This window comes from Simochromis diagramma, unplaced genomic scaffold, assembly GCF_900408965.1.
Source record: "Simochromis diagramma unplaced genomic scaffold, fSimDia1.1 OVJJ01000596.1, whole genome shotgun sequence".
Lineage (NCBI taxonomy): Eukaryota > Metazoa > Chordata > Actinopteri > Cichliformes > Cichlidae > Simochromis > Simochromis diagramma.
Genome location: NW_024387245.1, coordinates 12516868 through 12544274, shown reverse-complemented (window position 1 = coordinate 12544274; position 27407 = coordinate 12516868). Strand labels below are relative to the sequence as shown.

General features: G+C 41.1%; 2 protein-coding genes across 2 annotated transcripts; both read right to left on the bottom strand.

Moving 5' to 3' along the window:
• Positions 1-4815: 4815 nt before the first annotated feature.
• Positions 4816-18028, bottom strand: LOC120714481 (phosphatidylinositol 4,5-bisphosphate 5-phosphatase A). Its single transcript, XM_040000722.1, has 13 exons — positions 17875-18028; positions 15204-15876; positions 11681-11788; positions 11403-11512; positions 11180-11296; positions 10579-10754; positions 10130-10241; positions 9829-9938; positions 8305-8515; positions 8056-8193; positions 7919-7984; positions 7739-7843; positions 4816-6024 (listed from the first exon to the last, which is right to left on the bottom strand). The coding sequence occupies exons 4-13, from the start codon at positions 11469-11471 to the stop codon at positions 5539-5541; spliced, it is 1590 nt and encodes a 529-aa protein (XP_039856656.1). The 5' UTR covers positions 11472-11512; positions 11681-11788; positions 15204-15876; positions 17875-18028; the 3' UTR covers positions 4816-5538.
• A 195-nt stretch (positions 18029-18223) lies between these two features.
• Positions 18224-25115, bottom strand: smtna (smoothelin a). The gene is made up of 8 exons (XM_040000723.1): positions 24503-25115; positions 23875-23977; positions 22294-22367; positions 22047-22177; positions 21899-21956; positions 21623-21716; positions 21345-21496; positions 18224-21217 (listed from the first exon to the last, which is right to left on the bottom strand). Exons 2-8 carry the CDS (start codon positions 23956-23958, stop codon positions 21070-21072), a joined length of 741 nt encoding a protein of 246 aa, XP_039856657.1. The 5' UTR covers positions 23959-23977; positions 24503-25115; the 3' UTR covers positions 18224-21069.
• Between the last annotated feature and the right edge of the window lie 2292 nt (positions 25116-27407).

Genomic DNA, 27407 nt, shown 5'->3' with positions numbered 1-27407 from the left:
GTCCATCATTTGTGAATTTACTGATTTGTTTTTTAACTGCAGTTTCCACAAACTGCGGATGATGAAATCCTCTGTATTGTAGAAAATATCTTTAAACTATCGCTGTTCCTACTTACTGAGTTCCCGAGCTACTTCTTTACTATGTGAATAAACAATTTGAACAAGAAAGGATTTAAAGACACATTGAAGCAAAGGCAAAACATTTGTAGTGAAATTTATGTGACCATTCTTCTGAAATCCGACAGAGTGAAAATCCAAGAGCTGCTGCAATCCTCTGCATTAATTATCTTTCTGTTTCTCTCCTTCTGTGTGTGTGTGTGTGTGTGTGTGTGTGTGTGTGTTTGTCCTCACAGAGAGGAGGTCATGGCAGGAGTTCCCTGAGTTGACACGTATGAACCATAAAGTCAGTTTGGACTGAGGAGCAGTTGGTAAACTACATTCAGTCTTGACAAAATTACTTTTTTATCCAAAGCATGCACAAGAAATCAAATCTCTGTATCGCAATGATTTCAATAAAACCTTATTATTTTATGGGGGCAATATCACAAATTACCGTAGATCATTAATAGGGAACAAAAAAGGAGGATCACATCAGCAATGGGAGAGAGAAGTCTTGACACGTGCTTATAACTTAAAACACAAAAAACCCAGTTACAGCTGGTAAGATTTATGGTATAAACCAGACTTTCACAGTCTGCATCTTTACAGGGTTTTTTTCTGCTTTTGTTCACTCCTAGTGTGATTAACAAACAACAACCACAAACACAGAGCCCACTAAGCCCACTATTAGCTGCTTTTTCCCCTAAACAGTCAGTTGACTGAGAGAAATGCAATCCATTATTGTGAACGCTGAAGGAGATGTGCTCCATAGTCAGACTTATATTTCCTTAACTTACATCCTATGTTCTGTTTAATTTCGGCATCCCTTTGATGGAAAATTGGTTAAACCATTGCTCAACTTATGTCTGAATGACGGCAGATAATTCTGATGAAAAGGAAAATGACCACGTAAGCACTTTGCAGCTGAGTCAAGGGCTCATGGAAATAAGGTCAGGAGGTGTCCGGCATGAGTGCGCATGCAGCCTGACATTCCATTTGGGACGTCTGACAGACACACTAGTGCAACTCAGAGTGTGAGCAGCAACTCCTGTACACTAAACAGAAGAAACGTAATGTGTAGTGCTTCTTTTTTTTTTTTTTTTACAACCGAGATTCCAGGGCTCATGCTTATATGGTTTTCTTTTATTCAAAAACAGGTTAGTTTAGCAATTGTGTAACTGTGTAATTGACCTTTTTACCGGTTTGAGGAGTTGGTTCCCTGGTCCAGATATTTGGGATGGTCAAATGCCGAGTCTCCAAATGCAAACAAAAGGATATTTTCTACTTTATATCTTAAATGTGTATAAATGAGATCGGATGATGTCCGATAAAAGTAATAAACAATAAATGTAAATCAGTTTTTTTAACTTTGCAGACTCATCTACCCACTCCAGTGAAAGCGGTAAAAAAAACGATCATGACTTTAAAGAAATTATGAACAGGGCAATCCACACTGCATGAGGGACAACACGACACTGACTCAGAGAAACACAGGGTTTAAATACACTGGGAAGTAACGAGGGGAATGAGACACAGAAGGAGAGCACAGCTGGGGGAAATCAGAACTGACGAGACAAGGAAGCGTAAACTGAACACACTGAGATAAGACAGAGACCTTCAAAGTAAAACAGGAAACACATAACACAGACTGAACAAAAGACACAGACTCACATGCAGGCACTACAACAGAGGGAACAGAGACGTGGGACCAGGGCAGACACAGACACTGACTGGATACTGGGATATAGCGGACAGGGGAGACAGCAACTAAGGATTACACAGAGTCAAACCATAAGACATAACTCTAACAAAGAAACCAAAGCATAGAAATGATAAATAATATATAAACTCAAAACCCTGGGTCAATGACCCAGGCATCCTAACACCCGCAGTCACTGAATTAGCATCTGTGGCACAAATAAGCTTCATTGACTGATTTGTTTTTTAGAACCGACCTTTGACACTTGGATGTTGGCTTAATTTTTACCCAAAGAGAAATGTGACCCTAATAAAAAAAAAAAAAAAAAACGATACTGTGGTGAATACTTACCTCAACTTTGATGTTTTTTTCACAGCTATTTATTTTGAAAAAAAGTAAACATGTCACAAGGACACAATGCACATTGCAGAATACATGAATGGGAAGTAGGAATTCCTCCTCTCTTTACACTCCTCCCTAACAAATGTCAAGTCATCATCTCCATATTGTGTGTCCCACTTTTTGAGTTTCATTGAAGTGTATCCAAGTGCACAAGATGTAAAACAATGTATTAATTTTTTAAGCCATTCACCGAGTCCCCGTCAAGATGCCATTCATTTAAGAGACTAATAATTTTTTGAATTTAAATTGTGCTAACTTCAACGCAGTAACGATAACAATACATTTTGTTTTTTGCTACATTAACAACTTTTCCAACTCTGATTTTCTGCAGGACCCACACGGACATCAGTTCAGACGGCACACGCAACCTCGCACAGTGCTGGAGGCCTTTCAGTAAATATAAGAAGATGGTTAAGGTGACAGATTGCTATTCTCTCCTTTACATCAGTACAAAGGGAGGACTAAATGCCAAAAAAGAGGAAAGTTTTTTTTTTTAAATGACGCTTTAAACAGTTCAAGTATCTTTGTGTTTACGGGGAGAAGAGAATAACTGCGGCCGAGGCCCTGAAAAGAGACGGTCAGTTCACCGATGACCTGGGCTACTTTGAGCTGGTTAACGTACGTAAGACTGAGTGCACAGACATAATCGATTGTCTAGACAATCCAGATATGTTTTCCACAGGGAGCAGATACGGAAATAAAAGATGTAGCCATCCCAGGGCAGCAGAAACCTCCACACGCATCAAATAATGCAAAGCGCAGCGGTGGCATGACATCAGTCTTAGATGTAGCACAGCAGAACGGATTGAGTCTAAAGACAGCAATCAAAGAAACGGGCAGCAGCATTGACCGTAAGGAGGTTTACGATCTACTTTGTCAGCAGTATCCACGTCTGAAACGATGGATGGAGAGTAGATTCCCTAAAAATTCTGGAAGCACTGAAATAAAGGAAGGAGACCTTTGGAAAGAGCCGACAGTCTTTTACTGAAATTCGCAGTGTTATATTGTTGTCTCATAACTTGCCTGCAAGGCACAGACTTTGTGCTATTTGACAACTTTGTCTTGACCGACGCCCACTTATTCGACTACTGGGTTAAATCAAACACACCTAACTGGCGTGAATTTGTAAACGTTACCGTGGTCTTTAACTTTGAAGACCAAGAATCAGACAGGAACAACCTTAGCGCTAAGGTGTTCATCGGCAACGATAAGTTAGATTATGTCATACTTAAGCTGGAAACAGAGAAAGTGCCGCCAGGGCTCCTTAAGAGATTTGGACCTGTGCCTTCAGGCGGCGAGGCCTGTGTCGTCGGACACCCAGGAGGAGGAGTGAAAAAAATGAGTCCTACGTGCGTCATCGAGAAAGAGAGGCGAGAGAACGCTGAGAATAATGAAAATGTAGAAGACTGCGAGGAATTTTGCAGTCTTTGTGAAATCAATCAGCAGATCAAAAACGACCGGTATGAAAATATCTACGTCACCTACAACACTCTTATGTACCACGGCTCTTCCGGCTCCCCGGTTTTCGATGCTGACGGACGAGTGTTTGGTCTGCACAGTGGCGGGTTTTTCTATGGGTTTCCGAATCTTAGCGAGAATGTGATTGTGTACGCCTTTCCTCTGCTCACTATATTTGAAAACTTTGTGGACAATCTGAAGAAAGATGAGTATGTGGAGGTGTTGGAAAGAGTTGAAGGGGAGGCAAAGCAAAATCCTCACCTAGAAAACATTATAGCCTCTGTTGTGGGGTCAAAGAAAGGCAAACCTGATGCATTGTTGCAGGAAGTTGAGAGTAAAACAGATTCTGAGGAGATTGGTGATGGCTGTGTAGAGACAGAATGATCGCAGTAGTTTGTTTGCCTGTTTTGTACAGACAAGTGTTGAACTCTTATTTTACAAATTCTTAGTTTTCCCTCGTTATCATTATTATTACGACAAAGGGTATGGGGCTCTTGACAACCATTTTCACCGTTGGTCGATAAATGTCACCATTTTTAGAAAAAACAAGGACAATTTGTTTTGCCCCTACATAGAGACTACGCCCGAAAGTCTCTACATGCGTTCTTCTTCCCCACTCTCGCCAAGTGCGAGATAGGAGATTATTGGATCGTTGGGCTTCTCCATCTGTATTGTAAGATCTTTACCTTACAATATAAAGCATCTTGAAATGACTTCTTGTGAAGTGGTGTTTTATATATAGAACTGAACTGAATCCAATTAATCGCCATATTTAAATCCCCAAGTTAAGTGGCAACTTGTATTGCATCTCATAGACAAGTGATTCCCTTTCCTGTGATCCATAATAGTTTGTAAATGACGTATCAAACACACATTTCCCTGTGACCCCGTGACTCTAGTAACATGTTTGGCTGTTAACATTTGCCAGGGGATTGAAGACGAATGCTAATTTTGACCTCATTCAAAGTCTCTCTGAATCAAAATATTGAAGTCCAAGTGGAGTCATGAGTTGTTGTTCACTTAAAGCAGGAATGCAAGTAAGATATATCTGAACTGAGGGTTAAGTGAGTTCACACAAATGTACAAATGTATGCTTTTTCTTGACAGCTTAATGTCATCCAATAATCAGCATTTGTTAGTTTGCATTTGCTCTTTTATTTGCACACTCGCATAGATGACACAACACAGTTTCCTGGGAGCCAAAGAAACACATTATTAGCCTAAACAGTCACTCAAGGAGCCCTATAGAACAGGGGCTGTATCCACAAAAAGCGATGTTCAAGTTTTCACAGTCACATGTAGATTTCAGATAGAATTAGATGATTTCTCTACTTTTGGATGCATTAGATTTGTTTTATGAATACAGACCAAGACCTATAGAGTTAAACATTTAAACCATCATGTGTTCCAAAATGAAAGTTTGACATATTTATGGTTTAGCACAAAGGTCTACACAAAACCACTCACACACAAACACACACACACACACACACACACACACACACACACACACACACACACACACACACACACACACACACACACACACTCTGCTGTTAACTGTGATACCATCAATACTTGTGATCCAAGGTCCTTACTCTGATGCAGGACTGTTTACATGGATCCATATTGCTGTCAATAACATCTGTTCATATCGGTCACAGGTTTGCTCCAACTTTAGCCTCATATTCAGTATGCTTGTTTACATAATGATATAGCTTATGAGTCTATAAAAGCACTGGGAAAGCAAAGGAATGTTTGCAAACTACATTAGGAGTCAATAAATGACCTGTGACACTATGAGCACAGTGACACGGGGGTCAGATCAGACTCTGATTTGATGGATATTGCTTTTTTTCCCGCTCATACACAGTCTCATTTTAACTCTTGATCTTCATTTTCTTTGCAGTGTCTGTTTCCCCTGTCTTTCCTATCCGTTTCACCCCTGTGGGGCTAACCTGAGCTGGTCTGGGTTCACCTAGGATAGCAGCAACCAGGGCCTCTGGTGCAGTCACCACACTACCTGGAGACACAGGGCTGCGAGGACTGAGTGGGCTGATGGTGGGAGATGGCACGGCGTCGGGGGACATGAGCCGCTCCTTTTTAGAGCAGGGAGAGTGGCTTCGTGTCTGGCTCTCTTTGGAGCGAGGCCCGAGGCTGAGGCTCTGCAGAGAAGGGAGGGGATTAGATGAAAGAGCAGGAAGTGCAGGGCTGCGACTGCGCCGGTGACGGTGGTGGTGTTTGCCTGCTTTAGGGCTCGGGCTGCGGGAGTTTGGAGCCAGCAGAACAAGAGTGCTGTCATCTTCAGAGCTGACATCGGAGCTCTCGGAGCGACACACGGTGGGACTGTGAACTGGCATGTTGATCTGTTGAGGACAAGACGTATGTCGGCACAACGCTCAATATGCTTTACTCAAGTAAGTACAATAAGTGCAAGTGAATTAAAAATAATAATTAACTTAAAGATATCAGGCACTTCGTGTCTTTTGACAATCTGCATTTTCGAGCAGATTTTTAATGTTGTGGCCAGGTAAAGTGGGGATAATTTCACTGCTTGCACAGTGGTAGCAGTTTAATCTCCATATTTTGACTCAGATAAATGAAAAGTAGCAGACATATTAAGAAGTTTTATGATAAAATATTCATGTTTTTCTCTTTGATAAGCCCAGCTGCCTTATTCACGCATCCTGTTTTGTCAGTCAAACAGTTGGAAATTTGTCAGATATTACTTCACTCTCACAGAGGACAAACAGATCCTGGAAATATTCACATTTAGTGGATAGAATCCGATTTTTTTGCTATTATATTTGCATTTAAATGGCAAATATAATATACAGTTTACTTATATATACAGTATACACTAGCCATGCCATTTATACCTGTTCAACTGCTCATTGATGCAAATATCCAACTAGTCAATCATATGGTAGCAGCTCAGTGCATATAGACGTATAGATATGGTCAAGATGACCTGCTGAAGTTCAAACTGAACATCTGAACTAGGAGGAAAGGTGATTAAAGTTTCAGTATTTCTGACAGTGCTGATCTACTGGGATTATCCCACACAGCCATCTTACGGAGTATGGACTGAAAAAGAGAAAATATCCAGTGAGACGCAGCACTATGGGTGAAAATGCCTGTTGATGCCAGAGGAGAATAGCCAGACAGTTTCAAGCTGATAGGAGAGCAACAATAATCCAAATATCCTCTGGTTATGACCAATGCATGTAGAAGATGATCAGTGAGTGAACTTCACTCACACATCAATAATGTGAGTGAAGTTGGCTACCCCACCTTCTTCAAATCCAACAAAAGTGGTATCAAACGTTTGTGCTACGTTTGTGCTGCAAAGATTTTCATTTGTGCTGCTATCATTTTAAAGATATTCAAGAAAATTTCTAGAGGTCATCAGAGGTCAACCAGCCCCCCCACATTAATGGAATCAAACAAAACTGGTATCATTCAACTGTGCTACGTTTGTGCTGGTTTGTGCTGCTGAAATTGTCGTTTGTGCTGCTTCTGTTTTAAAGATATTAACAAAAATGTAAAGGTCAAAAGGTCAACACAGAAAATTTCTTGAATATCTTTAAAATGATAGCAGCACAAACAAAAATTTTTGCAGCACAAACCAAATTTTTGCAGCACAAACCAGCACAAATGTAGCACAAACGTTTGATACCACTTTTGTTGGATTTTTAGAAGGTGGGGGGGCAACTTCACTCACATGTGCACAATATGTCAAACCTTGAAGCAGATGGACTATGGCAGCAGAACATCACACTGGGTGCCACTCCTGTCAGCTAAGAACAGGAAACTACGGCTACGTTTCATGAATCTGCAGCAACTGTGTGATTAACTGTGTGATCCTATAATGTCAATATGTACCCAGATTTCAAAGGAATGTTTTGCAGCACCTTGTTGAATCAGAATTAAGGCATGTCTGAAGGCATAAGAGTGCCCTAACCCTGGTGCTAGGAAGACATACCTAATGAAGTGGCTGATGATTGTACCTGTGTACCTGAATCTGTTCATGACTAACAGGAATGCATTTGCTTCACGTTGTTCTATAATTCGTGTTACCTGAATTGGTGATGACAATCCAACAATGCTGTTCATGTTATGACTGTAGTAACCCAGGATATATTCACAGTCATCTCTCGGCAAATCCTCCTCTGAGAATGTCACCTGTGGAGAGAAAACCAGACAGAGTATCTCTGAGTTCAGCTCAAAACATATTTGTGAATTTGTGCTAAGGCTCACCTGCGTTGCATGCTCCGCTTTGGCCCACACATACGCCTGATAATCTTTGTGATGTCTGAATCCAACCTGCAGGAAGATAATTGCAGGTGCTGACACTGTGGGAAATATGTGTAATAATTTATAAACTTAAGACTTACCTTGTATATTGCCACCCAGTCCCATGAGCTGCGCTGATAAGTTGATGCAACAGTGAATCTGATTGTAGCATCTGAGGCTTTGCTCCATTCCTTGTTTACCTGCAGTTCCACCAGAGGCATATCCACCCTGAATGGGAACTAGGAGATAAGTTATAGATAGTTAGATAAAGCACAACCTAGCAATGTAACAACACAGAGATGTAATTATGGCATGCTTCATCTGAGGTCATATGATAATCATTGTCTCACATGTAGTGAAAACAGGGCAGAAACAGGTTTGTGGTCACTGATGGTGAAACTCATGTGACTGCGATACGCATGCTGTGTCACTTTAGTTGCCCCCCCCAACCACGAGGTCAGGCCACGCTGCAGTGCTGCATTGTGGGTAGGAACTGGTGAACCAGTGCGGCGAAGACGCCATAGGATGCGATCTGTCCAGGCAGGTTTCCTCTTTTTAGCACTGACAGAGAAACAGACACACGGTTATAAGCGGTGGAAACTTTGCTTTTAGACAATAAAATCAACAACCCTGTTTACACTTGGTTTTAAAATGCATTTCAGACATCTGAACACCAACTGGAGAGCTGATAATTCATCATCATTTATACTTGCTACTCCAACCCTAATGCTCACTTCTGTTTACGGCCAAGGTTGATAAGCTGAAGGTGAAAGAGCCCCTCAGTTATCACACACAATAGTTACAAAAATGTTCAGATCTGTTTCAAGAATAAATGCTGTTGTTCACACAAGGGAAAACGATTGTTGGAAACAGCAAAAGGGCCAAAATTATTATGAAACTTGTGACAATTTTGCCTTTGAGATTATTACTTTAAAGATGAGGACCAGGTTTGTGACCACTCACAGTTAATTGCTGTCTTCAAGGTGAGTCAAGATGGCAATACAACAGCATTAGGATGGAGTCAGTCTGTTAGTAGCTTGAGACTGAATGCGGTCAAGTTGGCAAATAGAAGCAGTCTGTTTGTGATGATACAGGAGCTAACTTTGATAAAACTGTGAAAATCACAAATCTGCTGCTTTCTACATGCACAGAAATTCACATTTACTACTTACATTTAGATCCTCATTTGAAACAGAAAGTCCATAAATAGTTACATAGTTTCTGCAGGACAGCAACTTTACTGCAAAATGATACATACGCTCAGCTACCTTACTGTTATATAGAAGTCTAACCAGAATACAACCAGTTGAGTCCAGTCCCCTATTGCAAAGAGATCAGACTGATTCAGTTTGATTCTATTGTGTTGTCAATCTGATGACAAGTATTTGAAACCCTCCATCAATCTGTATGAGCCGGTCTGACTGGTTGACCGTGACTGTTTGGAGGCAGGTTGCCTCTGACCAGCTGATTTGTGTTATCATCTTGCAATTGAAACTGTTGTCCAGAGGTTAAAAGTGTTGCGTATTCAATCTTTGGACAATCAAATGGCAATCATTTACCAGGTGGAACAATAATAATGCAATTACCAGGCAACCACCAATTTTTCCTATAGTCACAAGAAGGTTACAATCCTATTCTGGTGTGACTGATTCATAATATGTGTCCGTGCTATTCCACCTGATGAGACTGAGTGGATGTCATTCAAAGTCAAAGACAAGATGACTACACTGATGACACTTTGTGTTATGTCCTTATCAGAGAAACATCCGGACATATTAGGATTTAGGAGTGTGTCTCCACTTGGGATCTGATTGCCCAAGATACATTTTAAAACCACGTGTAAACAGGGTCTAGATAGAGATGACTGAACCAACCTGGTATCGTACGTATGAGTGCCTACATCAAACTTATAAGTAGGTGGGAATTTAAGTTGTCCCTCCATGAAGCCTTCCAGGATGAGCTCTGTGTTTTTAGCCATGTTGAGCTACAGAGTAGGGCAAACATTCCAGAATTATAATATTAGAAATAATTATTATTTAAACACAAGTTCTTGTGCTACAGCTCCCTCTGTTGGTTGCAGCGTCTGATTAAACAGGTGGCATGAAGCCTTCCAGAAAAATCCATCTGTCTCTGTGAATGTGTGAATGCTTTATTAAAATGCTGAAGGTGCCTCACCTGATCCCGCTCCCACAGAAGAGGCAGCTTATTGCTGTCAATGGCACATTTCACCACATGGATATCATAGTCTTCAATACGGAAATTTAAATCCCCAAACCAAAACACGACACTGGGAACAGAATAAAGAGGCCTTTACTTCAGGAAGAGAGCACAGATACAAAGAATAAAACAGTCAATTTACCACTGTAGTGCACTGTGCCTATGTAGATTCAATTTAAAAAAATTAACATAAATACATATCATTATTAGCTAAATTAAGCGTGCATGCTGAGGGTTCAAGAGGTTTGATCAAAGCAGGAAACATTTTTTAACAAATATATGTGTGGGATTTGTTCATTGTTATAACTTAATAATGACATCACTTTGTATGGTTGTGCAAAGCTTTTTTCAGTTAATTAGACCTTTTATTAAAAAAAAAAAAAGAAAAAAAAAGAAAAGTCACCCACTCATGGTCTAGTACACCAGTAGCAGCCCCTCCTTCAAACTGCTGCTGCTGCAGGATGCTTTCAAAGTCTTCCATCCTCTGTTCCAGGTTCCTCATGTGAGCTGGCAGGTGACAGTTGAGGAAGCACACGGGGTGGCCGAACATGGTCATCCTTGCACTGACGCCGCCTTTATTCCCCTTAAAATGACAGGAAAGGGCAAAGCATGCAGCGTCAAAAGGACCTCTTATGCAGACAAGATTTAAAATTAAACAAACATCAGCGTATATCAACCAGATCTGTGCTCGGGGACAAGGTCGTGTTGTTTTTTTTTCCCCCAACACTCACAACACCAGAAAGCCAGACAGTCTGCTGCTGCTGCACTGACCTCAAAGAGAAGGAGACTGCACCAGCAGCAGCCAGGGGTGATGCTGACATCAACACGCACAGGAAGGTCACACACTGACATATGCACCCACGCATGCATGCACCTGCTGGCAGGAGGGAGCACACACACACTATATCTTCCCTTGCTACCCCCAGTGACATGAGCCCACTTCAACTTTTGCAACATCATGAATCTCGGCTGGTTTCAAAGCAGCACTCTGTAATGTGTAGCACGTACCCAGTATCCCCCAAGTCCTGTGCGTGTACTCTGTGTCTGCACACCTCTGAGAAATGGAAGGTGGCAGAATTTAGAGAAAACCAGCAGCAGCACTCCCTGCATTCGCTGGGACGCCACCTGAACAGATGAGATAGATGAAAAATAATATATCTGTAGCAAAAGAAACTACAATTCTAATGGTGCTAAAGGTTATGAAGGACAACAGATTTCACTCCTTACTGACCAAAACATATCCGAAAAGGGCTGAGCGTGTCCATGCAAAGCTCACTCCACTGGTCTGAGAAAAGAACATCCTTCAGTCTTTTGTTTATCATGGAGTTGACTTCTTGGAGTCTGGATGGTGCCAGAAAGTAGAGAAATGTCAAAATGAAAATAATAATACTAAAAAAAGGACAGTGATGGGTAACAGGAGGGGAAGAATCAAAATGAACACAGATGACTGAGTGGGCATTCACGGCTGTCTCTTTGGCACCGCTGAGCCGTGCAGAATTACTTGCTTACCCGATGATAAACATGTCAATGTTCCCATCGGAGACATTTGGTCCAAAGAGAGAAGTGATGTCATCTGGCGGCACAGCTGATCCCACGTTCCATGTGATGATGTACACCCTTTGAAAGGACAGAAACAGTGGAAAAATTGCATGAGTTCTATAGTTTAAGGTAAACAAGGACGTAATCCATGCTGTAATCCTCAGAGAAAGAGCTTTCATCAGGGTTTCTGTGTACAGAAAAAAGATAAGCACAATTAAGCACCTCTGCATCCCTTGATGATGACTAAGTATTCTGCCTGCCTGTGTGTCTGTGTGTGTGTGTGTCTGTGTGTGTGCATGTGTGATTGTGGATGAGTTCTGGCAAAGATAAAAAGAAAGTATGGAGCTAATCATCCTTTGAATTACCAGTTTGATTATTTTGTGCTGAAATATCCAAAATAATTAATTAAGACTCCATCTAACCATCAGTTTCTTTGGTTTGTGATTTTCCTCGGTTAACAGAAACAGTGAGAACCACTGATTCACTTTGCTTTAATGTGAGATCAAGAAAAAGAAACACATCCTGTTTTTCAAAACGCTGGAACCAACAAGTATTTTGGCAAAAAAATATTTGAGTGAATGTGGTTAAATGGACTCATTCAATCAGCTTTACACCTCTGCACATTTTGCTTGTCATTATTTGGATATGCAATTTCTGCATCTGACAAAATAGTTTTATTAGCACACGTTCGGGGTCAAATAATTTATGTAAATGGACGTCCTGTTGTTAGTTACAGTGCGTATTTACAGAAATAAAAGCACATCATTAGAGTTAATATTCTGCTCTGCCGATAGCCATTTATTCATAATTTAAAGTGTGCAGATATGATTTGTTGTGAGCTACATTACACCAAAAAAAAAACCCCCAGAAAAAAAGTGCCTTTGGATGAATTTGAGAGCTGTTAAACTTGGTGTCATCTAAACAGCCTTTGACATAATTTATTCATTCAATCCAAAAGATCCAAATATCTCTGCATTATTAGACCTTTTTCTTACAAATGTGCCCAACAAATATTAACAAATATTCATCTGTTGCAGAATTTTGTAATTATAACAGCGATCACTGTGCCATTGCTTGTTTAAGAAACTTAAAATCACCCAAGCTCAAACTGCATTATGTTTTAAGGTGTTTTAAGACATTTGAAGCACAACCTTTAGTTTTACATGTACAATAGTGCTGTGCGATAATGCAAATTTTGATATCGATCTGATACCAGAAAAATACAGGGGCAGTATTGCAGACACCAGTCCTGATACTTTTAACTTGTAAGGGTAGCTTAAGTAGGGAGATCAGTGTGCGCTGATTTATAATATAAATTATCATCAACCCATAAATTCTAAACACATTTTAATGAAAACTAAATCATTGTGATTTTTTTTTCACAATAATGAGTTAACACATCAAAACAGTGTTTTCAGCATTTCATGTATTTTGAAACTGTTTTTTTTTTTGGACCTGGAATGTAATTGTGGCTTTCTCTAAAGCACTCTAGGTCACCTTCTGTTGTTTAAATGTGCTACAGGCTATAAATAAGTGTCAGCGCTAATTTGAATCTTGTCTTTTCTGTCTTTTACTTCCTTATCAATGGATCCATTTGTTTATAGAACCAATTCTACTCCTGTAATCTGTAAAGCTTTGAAATCCATTCACCCCCCAAAAATGTCAACTAGACCTGACGGTATGGATGCTTATCTTGTAAAGCTTGCAGCTGATTTTAATCCTGAGCTTATTAATTACATTTTTTCCCACCTGAGTCTGCAGACTAATGTTGTTACTAAAATATGGAAAGCAGCCTGTGTTCTCCTCTTATTTAAGACTGGGCACCTTTTAGATGTAAACAATTATTGCCAGTGATATATAAACTTTATACCCTGCCAAATTTCTAGAGTCTGAAATAAACACTCACCTGAAACAATATTTGTCTGACTTAAGTCTTAAGTCAAACTAGGTCTGCATTCAAATTGGGTTTTAGTACCATAATAGCAAGTGTTTTGGTAACAAATGATATTATTAATTCCCTAAGTAGGACAGAGCATTGTGCTGCTATGTTTTTTCTGATCTTTCAAAGGCATTAGGTTCTGCTTACAATGAGTTGCTGTTAGGCAGATTCAGTGATACTGGTTTGAGTTACAGGGCTTCACTTTATATAGAACACAGTGCCAAATCAAGTTTCCTAAAGAACAGAATTCCCCAAGGTTTAGTTTTGGGTCCTGTTTTATTTTCTATTTTTAATTGAGAACATTGGGAAGAATATGCCTCAAGCTAAAGAGCTAACGTGAACCTTTATGCAGATGACACCATCATTTCCTCTTTAGTCATTACGGTGATTTAGGCTGTTTGTGAGTTTCAAACGAGTGATGACTTTTAGGAATTGCAGGCATCACTGAAAGGTTTAAAATTCATTCACAATCCTAAAAAAACTGAGCTCATGTTGGTTTCTAGAAATCGCTTTCAAATCTTAGACAATGTCGGTCTTTGAACCGTAGGAGAGAAGTATTTGGTTGGATGCCAACTTTCCTTTAGTGCTGAATATTAAGCACTTGGCGAAAAAGCTGAAAGTCAGGCTTGGTTTTTATTATTGAAATAGGGCCTGTATTAATTTATCAATTAAGAAAACATTTGCATAGGCTATACTCTTAAATGTACTTGGTTATGGTGACATTATTTACATGCATGCTGCCACCTCTGCACTTCATTTTTTAGATGATGTGTAGTATTTACACTTTATTGTCTGGTACACATCACTGTGTACTTTATAATCTGCTTCCCTGGCCTTCGTTAACCCTAAGGAGACAACCATAATTTATGTACAAAGCCATACTGGGTAAATTCCCTTCTTATCTGTGTAAACTCCTAACCCCTTTAAACAGCTGCTATGATTTGCGTTTCTCTTAGTGGCTCCTTTTTAGGGTACTCAGGATTTTTCTGAACTTGGTAGAACAGTATAGGATACGACAGTATCCCGTTTTGCACCTTGGTCTTGGAATAACCTTCAGAGGACAATTAAGCTGAAAGCTTTTATCTCCCTGGGAGACTTCAGAGCACTCATATATGTTCTTCTGTAACCAAAGACTGCAACTGCTATTCATAAACTGAACTTGATATTTTGTATTGCGTTACTTATTGACTTTGACTTGCTTTACTTTGTATAACATGTAAGCATTGATTTTATAATTTATAATTTTATAATGGTGTGCCTCCTCAGCCAGGTCTCCTTGTTGAAAAAGATGTATTAATCTCAAGGGACCTTCTAATTAAATAAAGGTTAAATAAATAAATAAACACAACAGAAGTGCCTCTGGGAAATCTACCAACACAATGTGGCCGTGTCACTCTGTCAGTTCAAAAAGCTTTTAGTGAAATTTGCTGCTGTGATTTATGTGATGTGGTCTGGCACACATCAGCTCTCTTATCAGCCCTGACTGAAGGACAGCATCTGTAGCTGTGTTTCAACACAAAATGGGCAAACAGCCACACACATTGTTTCTCTCACCTGAAGTCATTGTTCTCTCCTCCTGGCTTCTCAGACTGAATCTGGCTCTGTGCTGAGCTTCCAGGTGAGGGGGTCTTCTGGGGCTGAGGGCTGAGGCTGGGCTTGAAGCTTAGGCTGGAGGGCAGGTGAGGTGATGGCTGGCGAGGAGGGGGGGGGGGGGGGAGGAGGGGATGGTGGTGGTGGTGGAGGAAGGCAGGGGGTGGGGTTCAGGTAAGGCTGGGGGCAATGGGGAGAATGAGGACTGTGAGGAGGCAATGAAGAATCTGTTGGGGAGTGTAGGAGTATGTTTGTACTCTGAGGTCCTGGGATGCAAATAGGGATCAAATCTATCTCGTTGGATGGCTCCACTGAAATTCTGGTTCGCCTTGGTTTATTTCCAAGAGCAGTTGGCCTTGGTCGGCTTATGCATGCCAGTGTTACTGGAGTGGACGCAGGCTTCGTCTGCCCTGACTGCATCTGCTCAGTCCCCCTTTTTGGCATAACGACCACCTGCATGGGATTCAATCCAGACGTTTTCTTGAGCTTTTCCGACTGGCTGCTTAGAGGTGCTTCCTGTGTTTGGAGTTGTGGAGGTAAATCCAGACCAGCTCCAATTAATGAACAGTTTCCAGGCTGTACTTTATGGCCACAAGGGTCCGTGCCAACTTGTTTCTGCGGCAGGCGATCCATCAACCTGTAACATCGTGTTTATGACATTTTTCTTAATGGTGTTTAAAGGAAAAAGAAATCACAGTGACTCTGCTTGCAGAATGTAAAAAAGGCACAAAATTGTAACATTGCTTGTCAGCACACAATTGGAAGAGCAAAAGAAGTGCCTGCAGTGAGTGGAAAATGAGAAAGCGTATTACATTATTTTGAGTACCTGTCCACATCATCCTCCCTTGGCGTCACTGATGATGTTATCATGACTAGGCAACTGGGCTAAGGAACTAACTTTAGGCCTGCTGCGTCCTGGATTACACCCTAGCTGCTAAGCAAAGTTAATTAGCCCCTGACCCTCTTACAAAGCAAAAGAAAAGATTGTTAGTAGTTATTTAGATAAGGAATAGGGCTGTAATGTGCTTTTAGAGCACACTGCTTTTTGTAATCTCTCACTTTAAGATTTGAGTTCAGTCAGAAGGGAAGCAAAGGGGATCGGACACAGCTGCAGATAATGAAGCACATCAGGCAATGTCAACAGATGCTGTGGGTCACAAGCGTAGGTGTCAGTTCCGCTTGAATATTCAGGAGGGGACACATTAACCTGGGGTACGTGTTAGTCCCCTAGGAAATTTGAAGCATTGTACACTTCATTTCCTGCATTCTGGTGATTTTAATGCTCCAATTTGTTTCTTTCTGTTTAGAAATTTCAAAACTAACCCCACAAATAACAATTTACAACAGCCTCCTGGAATATAACGCAGTGAGTCTTTCAGGCTTTTTGTCTCAATTTTGTGTGTGTGTATATATATATATATATATATATATATATATATATATATATAATATATATCTATATATATGTATATATATATATATATATATAATACATATTATATATATATATATAGATGTATATATATACATATACATATATATAGCTATATATATAATCTATATATATATATATATATATATATATATATACATACATGCATAGATAGATATGACCTCATCTCTGGTGAGTGGACACATATAGGCTGATTTACTCTCCTGCACTCCACTCCTCTGTTTCTGCTTGGATCTTGATACTTAACAAGTTGACAGTTTGTGCCTTTTCTTTGGAGTAAAGTAAATGCACACCTCTTATCTTTTCACAGATTCACTAATAAATCCACATTCAAAACTTCCTGCACATTTTATACAATCGTTTTTTTCTTGGCTATGTTATTGAGACTTACCGAAAATAACAAATGACCCAAACTTAAGGTTATTTAATAAACTAACAACATGTTTAATGTCCTAACATTAGACCTCATCCTCATCATTTCTTTCTGAGCTCCGGCAAATTATCAGAAGTCAAGCTTTGCAGCTTCTGACTGACATCAAAACAGGGTGTGTGTTCGTGGGCTCAGTGGGATTAATTACATTTAGGAGAAAAGATCCAGTGTTGTGAGCTTTTGATATTGCAGGGATAAATAATATTTCCAGAGTAAAAGAATGAAGCATTGCTGGAAAAAAAAAAAAGATTTTAGAAATCATTTTCTCTGATTTTATTTATGGAGTCAAATGTGTTCAACCCTAAAATCTACACCTGTGGTTACATGAAAGAGGATGCCTGACATAAGAAGGACAGGTGCCTCCCTCCATTTTGTTTAAAGTCCTTCCACTCATAAATTATACACCTCTGTTAATAATGAATGACGTTCAAATGAGGACATCTTTGTAACTGAGAAATTCACGTGATCACAGCAATAACCCGTGAAACAGAGCTGTGAGTAATAGCGATCACACAGGTTTGAAGTGAAGAGGAAACTTTTGGAGCTTAAAACCCGGTGCCGGTGGGCCTTTCACATATGCACCCCCCCCCCCATGAGGCTGCAAGTCTGAATGACAGCTCCGTTATATACAAAGGTAAGAGACTTATAGAAAACAACAACAACAACAAAACGCAGTTTTACAGGTGCAACCAAGACAAACACAAAGACAGCGGCTGTTCGGGCTCACTGACGCTGTGAGGGGAGAAAATTACCTTTCATGCGTTGTTATATTTCCAAGGTGAACGAAAAGGTGAGCTCACACATTCATCAGTCCTCTTCTTCTTCTTCTCTTTTTCTCGCACACTTATGAACGTGAGCTGGCTGTCACAGAGTAAAATCGATGATGTCCGGAGACAGTCCCGTCCGGTCTGCAGGGCTGATGCGACCCGTCGGTACCGTGGATCGTCTCGTCACGGTGCAGCCTGCGCCGCCGCCGGGCTGTCAGGACAGAAAACGGTCACGGTTGATGCGCCCGGACTCTTGCATGTTGATGCCTGTGCCGTGATAGAGCAGCTGATTATACCTCATCCTACTTACTATCGCTGCCTCTGGCTACCTCGCGCAGTTCGCCGGTGCAGCTGTGCACTTTGTAGTCAGCATCCCGCCTGCACCTCCTGCACAGCAGTCTTACACCGACCCAGCGCCTCTCTTTCCCTCTCTGTCTTCCCAGCACACACCCTCTCCTTCTCTCTCTCCATCACACATACACCCTAGATAAAAGCATGAACACCAGGGGGTGGGCAGAGCAGGACAGGCAAAACAAAATCCAGCTGCCAAAGTGCAGCCGGCCAGAAATAACTGAGCATCTGTCCTATCACTGACGCATTAATCTGACATTAGTGCGTCACTGATAGCACGAATTGATCCATATGTCAATATTTAAATTTCACTTTGGGCACTGGCAGCTGGTAATATTATGTAATATTATGTATATCACAACAACCCATTAAACGAACAAAATAATAAGCGTTAATAGCAACTGATGGTGTTTATGCCGAGCTTTTTTGTCGAGCCTATCAAGAAACAGAATTTTGATGTATAATGTTTGTGACTTTGCATTTTTTTACGTTTGTATTATATTCCTTAATACACACAAGCTTGCGCAGTAAACAACTGCAAAAAGCAACCGTGTCTCAACAGAAAACATATTACCTCAAAAGTACTGTTATTACTGTTTGGGCCGGTAGTAGGGCCAGTCTATACAGTGACAATGCATTCAAACCAAACTGACTACATACAACATTTTCTCTAAAAGAGCATTTAATAAAGGCTTTAATTTCGATTCTTTGCAAGGTATGAAAATTATTCTACAGATTGTGCTGGACTGCATTTAAATGCACATCAGAAAAACTCTTGTGAACATACAAGAGATTCCAGAAAATAAAGTCTGAGGCATCATAAGAAACATCACAGCAAGAAAAAGGGAACATTTGTGATCAGGAGTTTACATCCACTCAGCATGAGCATGAATGTCATGGTAATTTGGGGCTTTAAATGATTTCTTTGTACTGTTCTTTTTCCTGGATGGAAAAAGACTCTAAAAATCAAGAATTGGGTGCACAAGTTTGACTTAATTTTATATTTTTTCTGATCCACACAGATTCAAATATATACCCCACTAATATTTCGTACAGGGATTCTCAGCAAGCTGCTAAGCTTAAGTTTAACAAGCTTCTGCCACAGTTCTGGCTGGATATTTCATCACTCTTCTTGGCAGAACTGGTAGAGTTCATTTACATTAGTTGGTTTCCTTGACTGGACCCGGCTTTTAAGCATAGTCGACAAATTTTCAATAGGGTTGAGATCAGGGCTGTGGGAAAGCCGCTCCAGAAGCTTAGTATAAGCCTGCGTTATCCATTCAAAAACCTGCTTTGATGTGTTTGGGATCACTGTGCTGTTGGAACCATCAACTGTTCAATGATCCACCTGCTGATTTGAGGTGAAGGTGAAAAATTTGGAGGTTGTTCTTCTCCTTCAATATTCCATCCACTTTGTGCAACGTACCAGTACGACTGGCAGCAGAACAGCCTCAGAGCATTATGCTAACACCACCATGCTTAAAAGCTGGTAAGTGTGGAAGCTTTACCTTTACTCCAAACACACCCGTTGTCACTGTAGTCAAATAGCTCTATCTCGGTCTTGTCTGATAATTTTTTTTCTTTATAAGGCATTTGCCTTGTCCATGTGGGGATCTGCAGATTTCAGTCAAGCTTGAAGGTGTTGATTTTGGAGCAGGGGCTTCTGTCTTGGTCAGCATCCTCTATCTCCATGGCGATGTAAAACACCCTTCAGTGTGAATAGTGATGCTGGTTTTCTCAGCAGTTTCCAGTTTATGGCTTGGCAGGCAGGCTGAGCCTCAGAGGTTCCTGGATTATTCCTGAAAATGCTGACCAACTTCCTCTCATCTTCTTCCAGATCTATGCAAAGTGGTGACATATCAGAATAACTCGTATTTGTATACAGTTGTTTGAACTGATGATCTTGGAACCTGCAGTTGCTTAGAAATGGCTCAGAAAAACCTTCCTAACTTGTGCAAATTGGCAATTCTCCATCTTTAGACTTTCTCAATATTCTGAGTATTGATCCTATCAAATAAATCCTTTATGCTGCCAGACAAACTACCAGTCGTAGTCAATCATGATCACTAATGAGAAATTAACAGGCCTTGGACTTGTCAAGTTTAAAGACATTGTTGATAATGTGTGGCTTAGGGACAATCCAGAATAAATTCAAACTTGTGTACCCAATTCTGTTTTTTGAAGTTTGTAAAGATGTAGGCTGTACAATCATGCCCTTTCATGGCCATAATGTATTTATATTAAGTTCTGATCACAATTTTTAAAGGTGAGATAGTCAGAGTCGCAGACAGCCCACGTCTTTTAAACTCCACGCCCCATGTCAAGGCAAATTGTAAGCTGTTCATTAAAGTATCCAGCACACCACCAGCTGCTGGAGAAATGGCATCAGGGAAATGCTTTAGTACCTTTTTTATCAATATAACAGTAGGGGGTACAGCGCATATAATGGAACTAATATTTATTAAATGGATCTGTAGTGCTTACACTCTCTGGCCCTTAACAGCATCATCATAAAAGTTGTTCCCAGAATCTCCCTGTGACTGTGGGATTAATACACATGTGTAATCTCACTGGAATGTACTGATCCAAAGCGCCAGCTGTCCACTGAGAGCACAGACACCCACAAGCCCCTGCTAACACACACAAACCAATATGAATACTACACATTTGGCACATTCGAGTGATGCATGAGCCAGATGTGATCGGAGGCGAGATGTAAATATTTAGTTGAAAAAAGCACACAACATTGTCCCTTTTGACATCAGCTTGCTGTAATGTGTGTAATATTTGTAAAAACTGTAATCACAGCAACTCCCGAAGGTTCTGAGTCTATGGCCGCTTCTTGGTTTTAACCAGGCCTTTTTCCACCAGACAGCGGTAAAACTCCTGGATATATGTGTACACGCATTTCCAGTCGGGCTCGTTCATCCGGACTAAGTCATCGGCATCCAGCAGAGGGGGGCAGCCTGCCAGCCTCCTGCAGAAAGTGCAAATGTCAGTGAAAAATGACTTGAGAGAAACAATGTAAGTGTAAAGTTACTTTGTTATTTATAATTCAAAGCTCGAGTTTTTGCAGATAGGACATATAAGGAAGGAGAGCTCACTCCGCAGTGTTGAAAGCCAGCTGGAAGTTTTCCTTGGGCTTGTTGGGGTTGAGGATGGAGTACTCGAAAGCGTCAGGGAAGAAGCGGTGCACCAGGGCGCAAAAGGCAATGCCGTCTTTCCAGCTGGAGGAGAAGTTCTGAATGTCCACCCCCTGTTTCATACCAGAGCGGGATAAGTTTAGAGGGAAAAGTGGCAGCAAGAGGGACATAAGAGTCAGGGCTATGTGTAGCTCCACAGGGCAATAATTCATAGACAGAGTGAGGTAGGGCATATTTACCTCATATGGCTCTGTTTTGGCCCTGCACCAGTCCAGAAGCATCTGTTTGACATTCTTAGCGTTGGGTGCCGCAGCAGCAGCAGAACTGGCCTTGCTGAGGAGAGGAAACAAAGACACAAAAGTACGGGTCACCTCATCTTTTCACATGGCAAATGCTTTGATTATTTTCCCGCTCATTGAGCTGAAGCATCATGTCTATATCAAAGAAGTAGATGATTGTTCTTTAATCCCCTTTTTGCAAAAATGTTCACCTACACCGCCTCGCATGTGACTCACCTGCCTCCTGTCCTGTTAAAGGGAGTAGCTGCTGATGGAGATGGCTGGCTGCTTGGTTCTAAAATGATGAAGAGAATTAAAGTGTAAAAATTATTAAAACTGAAGTGCAGGATGATGCATTAACAAACATTAGGGGGTTCACAGTTACTGTTTATTGGCGGCTGCTGGTTCATGGATGCTCTTCCTATGCTAACGGTCCCGCCTGTCGTTCCCGCTTTGCTCAGACCTTGCTGTCTTAGGTTTTGCTGCCTTAACCCTCGCTCCTGCTCCCGTTTTTCTGATGATAGGCAATTTAAAGAGAGAAAAAGGAAAGCAAAGCACCAAATGAGTCATGATTATAGCACTTCCCCTCACTATTTGACAGAGCTGTCAAAGTTTTCCTGAGATTTCACCTCTTTTTTTTCTTCAGGAGATCCCTTAATGCAGAACGGATCATCCGTCTCTCTTCAAAATCTGAGGTGTTGTCGAGCTAAAACGATAATTACAGGTAAAGAAACAATATAAAGAAAAAATATTATAAACCACCTTGTAATCCGGTCTTTCAGAATATTTTTATATGACTGCAGGCATGTCTTGTAAATCTAGGCAAAACTGAGGTTACTTGGTCCTAAGTAATGTCATTACTTTGGCTTCCAGTAACACTGTGAGGAATCTTGGAGTCGTTTTTCTGACCAGGATATGTATTCAGCGCGCACATTAAACAAATATGTAGGACTGCTTTTTGTCATCTGTGCAATAATCCAGAGCGATGCTGAAAAACTAGCCCACACATTTGTTACCTCTCAGCTGGACTACTGTGATTCATTATTATCAGACTGTTTTGAAAGCTCCTTAAAAAGCCTTCAATTAATCCAAAGTGTTGCAGTTATTCTCTCAGGAGAGAGAGGGAGATCATATTTAATATTTTGCCCATATTAGTTTCTCATCATTGGCCCAGATTTAAACCAGAAATAAAAGAACTACTAAAAGAATTATTCAACTGAATTTAAAATCAATCTCCACACATATAAGTGTTTTTGTGGTTCCCAAAAAAGATCATTGTTATGTCAACTGGTAACATGTGGTTTAATTAAATGAAGCTAACAACTCAGATCAACCCAACAGATTTAAGTTACAGTTTAAGTTTAAGTTACACACAATAAGTGAAACTTAGCATTGTCACTTAACAAAAAAACAAAAAAAAAAACAAAAAAAAGAAATAAGTTAACGAAACAGGTTTTAATTTCAACTTGAATTGAAAGTTGATAGAAATCCCCCCAAAATGTACTAAACTAAAGCAGAAAACTGAGTGAGAATCATTTAAAACATTGCATTACATCAAATACAGTGTAGAGTTTCTAAAAGTAGAGTGGAAGGCAGAGACTTCAGCTATCAGGCCCCTCGCCTGTGGAACCAGCTCCCAATTTGGATTCAGGAGACAGACACCTTTTCTAGTTTTAAGATGAGGATCACAACAAGCTTATAATGGCAAGCTGGATCAGGTGGTCGTTAATTATGTCATAGTTATGCTGCTATAGCCTCAGGATGTTGACTTCCCATGATGAGCACTGAGCATTTCTTTTCCGCTCACCCGTTTTCATTCTCCTTGTGTTTATTCGTCACTGCTTTATGTCATTAAAATTGATCTTCTCGTTCCCATAGTTTGTGTTTTGTCCTGTCTCCCTTTCCTTTCCTTTCCTTTCCTTTCCTTTCCTTTCCTTTCCTTTCCTTTCCTTTCCTTTCCTTTCAACACCCAGCTGGTCATGTCTCTTTGATACTGTAGGACGTTTATCTTATCTTATAAAGCATCTTGAGGTGACTGTTGTTGTGATTTGGTGCTGTATCAATAAAACTGAATTTAAATGTCAGAAATTACACAGTTTAGAACACATATGATGGCAAAATGGAAACGAAACAACAATTATCTCACTGCTTTTTCTTTGCATAGATGTGATATGGATAATTTGATTGGCTGAAGCCACCTATAACTCACTCACCATCTTGTTGAGAACATCTTCATCCTCAATAGCAGCCAGTTCTTCGCTGGTTAGCGATGATTTGCCATCAGTTTTTGACTCCATGTCTGACAGGTGAACCTGGCTGTATGATAACAGAGCTGTCCTAACACATACTGAAATAATTCTTGACTTTCTGGGTTTTTTGGTTGTTGTTTTTTAGCAACAACTTCGCCGTAATAATCCAAAGTTAATCACTGACACAGGATTAAAAATACTTGAATTATTTCTGACCAACCAGGCCAGATAGTGCTCACTGTTTACAGTAAAAATAAAGCACAGGTTTTACAGATAGATCTGAAGAATTCGTCTGCATGCAGTCAGTAATTTTAATACAAACTACTCTGTGAGCCTTTGCCGACACAGAAGGACGTCTCAGTTTATCGCAGCAGATGCCTGACTACAGCACAGAGGTGGGAAAAACACGTACAAATATAGTAATGTAGCAAGCATTACTAAAAGAATCTGATAACAGCGTGCAACTATGTGCTGAGACACTGGAAAAATCTAGTACTCATTGACACAACATGGGAAGCACAAAGAAACAAGACTGTGAAAATTAGAGACTCAGATTAGGGGTTGGCAGCTGCTGAGGTTTGGTGTGACTCACCTGTTTCAGGGTGCGTTTTGTGGTGATCTTTAGGAGTCAGCACGCCTTGCTCCTCTCCCTGCTCCTCCTTTAAAGTTCTCTGGGGAGCTGTGGGAGCTCAGCCCTGACATCACACCTCACACTGCAGCGCTTCGTAAGGATGCATGTTTGGAGAGAGAGTGCAGATTGCTTACACGAACCACCCAAAAAGGGATGAAAGAGGAGGAGGAGAAGAAGAAAGAAACACATCAGGTCCTGGTTCATCCATCTCTGTCACCTTCAGAAGAGTCCCTCCTCCTCTTGTTAGTGGATTCTGGATGATGCCATGTGAAAATTTATGGCGCATAACCTCATATAAACTTTGACCGTGGCTCTACTGGAGTGCTCCAGACGAATCATCGTGGTGGAAAATAAGGAGTTAACAGTGGCAAAAAAAAAGTGAGGAGCACTGCCTTATTGAGGCAAAAGTATGACCACTGGACTTTGTTTACAGAAGTCAGAATGTCTGTAAAGGAGGACGGAGTGCAGACACACAGAGACGGATAGAAACAAGCGTCTGGGAGAAAACAGCTTAAAAAAAATATGCTCAACTTCAGCTGTGACTCTGTTAAGTGTTTGAAAAGTTTTAGAGCCTAAGATATGGTGCCATTAAATCACAAAGCACACAAAGTGCTCCATCCAGTGGTGAGCATGCATAACTGCTTCAAAATGTCCTCGAAGTGAGAAAGCACCAACATGAGGTGGCTCAGCCCTTATTTCCCCAGCAGAGATTTTTCAAGCTGCAGGAAAACCTGGGTATTGCTAAAGTTATACAAACTGATTCAAAGTTTTCAAATCTTATAATCAGTGGATCTTGAATCAGTAATGAAAATTAGTTCCAGCTCTATTCTATATAAGGAGCTTGGAAAGAAAAGCGTCTGGACTTCTTTGAGTTGCTTGAAGACGTTTCACCTCTCATCCGAGAAGCTTCTTCAGTTCTAAGGGTCAAATGGTGGAGAGTCCCAGATTTAAACCCAGTGGGAGTTTCCCCCCAAAGAGGGACAAAGGACCCCCTGATGATCCTCTACCTAATCACATGAGCCATGAGCCAAGGAGGTACTGGTCCCTGTGTGTGGGCTTCCGGTAAACTGAGGTTGAAGTTTACCGTTTACCATTTGTCTTCTCCTTCTCCAGCTCCTTGGAAGACAGGACCAACTTCACACCCGATCAGATTTGCACACTGTTAGATCTCTGCCTCACCACTACATATTTCAAATACAACGAGGGTTTCTACAGACAAAAACATGGCTGTCACCTATTGTAGCCAACCTTTACATGGAGGAAGTGGAAAGGAAGGCTCTTGGCTCTTTCAAAGGGAGAGTACCCAGCCACTGGTACAGATATGTAGACGACACCTGGGTCAAAATCAAGACACAAGAAGTGAAATCCTTCACTGCTCACATTAACGCTGTGGATAAAAACATCAAGTTCACCAGGGAAGACACAAAGGACAACTGTTTGCCTTTCCTGGACTGCGCTGTGCACATTGAAGAGAACGGCAAACTCAACATTGAAGTTTACCGGAAGCCCACGCACACGGACCAGTACCTCCTCTTTGACTCCCATCACCCTCTGGAACACAAACTTGGGGTAATCAGGACCCTACACCACCGGGCAGAACATGTTCCCTCTAAGCCTGAAGGAAAAAAGAAGGAACACACACATGTAAAGGAAGCACTCAAAACGTGCGGCTATCCTAATTGGGCGTTTATAAAGTCAGCAAAGATGCAGAGAAAAGAAGATCAGACACCAGCGAGGGAGGATAAGAAGGACAGACGCAACAACATTGTCATCCCCTATGTAACCGGTGTATCAGAGAAACTCAGGAGAGTTTTCTCCAAGCACGACATCCCGGTGCATTTCAGACCCAGCAACACACTCAGACAGAAACTGGTTCACCCGAAAGACAAAACTCCTAAACACAAAATTAACAATGCCCAGACCTCTACATCGGAGAGACCAAACAGCCACTTCCCAAGCGTATGGCACAACATAGAAGAGCCACCTCCATGGGACAAGACTCAGCTGTCCATCTGCATCTAAAGGACAAAGGTCATTCTTTCGAGGATGCCAACGTTCACATTTTGGACAGAGAGGACAGATGGTTTGAAAGAGGAGTGAAAGAAGCCATTTACATCCACTGTGAGCGACCATCTTTGAACAGAGGCAGTGGTTTACGACACCAACTCTCTGCCATCTATAACCCAGTTTTGCGATCCCTTCCCAGACACCTTAACGCCCACTCACATCCTGGGCCATCTGACCTCAGGAAATCACATGATAGGGTGGGGCCAGGTTTCACAATGAGCTCACCCGAAACCCTGGCTGATTGGGACCCACACCCGCTTACACACCTTGGCTCATGTGATTAGGTAGAGGATCATCAGGGGGTCCTTTGTCCCTCTTTGGGGGGAAACTCCCACCACTGGGTTTAAATCTGGGACTCTCCACCATTGACCCTTAGAACTGAAGAAGCTTCTCGGATGAGAGGTGAAACGTCTTCAAGCAACTCAAAGAAGTCCAGACGCTTTTCTTTCCAAGCTCCTTAGACTACGATGACCTGGATGACTGAGAACCTTCACAGACTCTATTCTATCTGTTACTCATTTCCCAATCAGTGAACTGCACATATCTGAAAGTTGCTGAGGACCTTAATGATACTCACCCCCCACTTTGTTAGGTGCACCTCTTTAGCTGCTTATCAATGCAAATATCTAATCAGTCAATCACGTGATAGCAGTCCAGTGTCTTTAGACATGATGAAGACGACCTGCTGAAGTTCAAACCGAGCTTCAGAATCAGGAAGAAAGGCGATAAAAGTTGATATAAGAACATTGTTGGTGGCAGACAGACTAGTCTGAGTATTTCAGAAACTGCTGATCTGCTG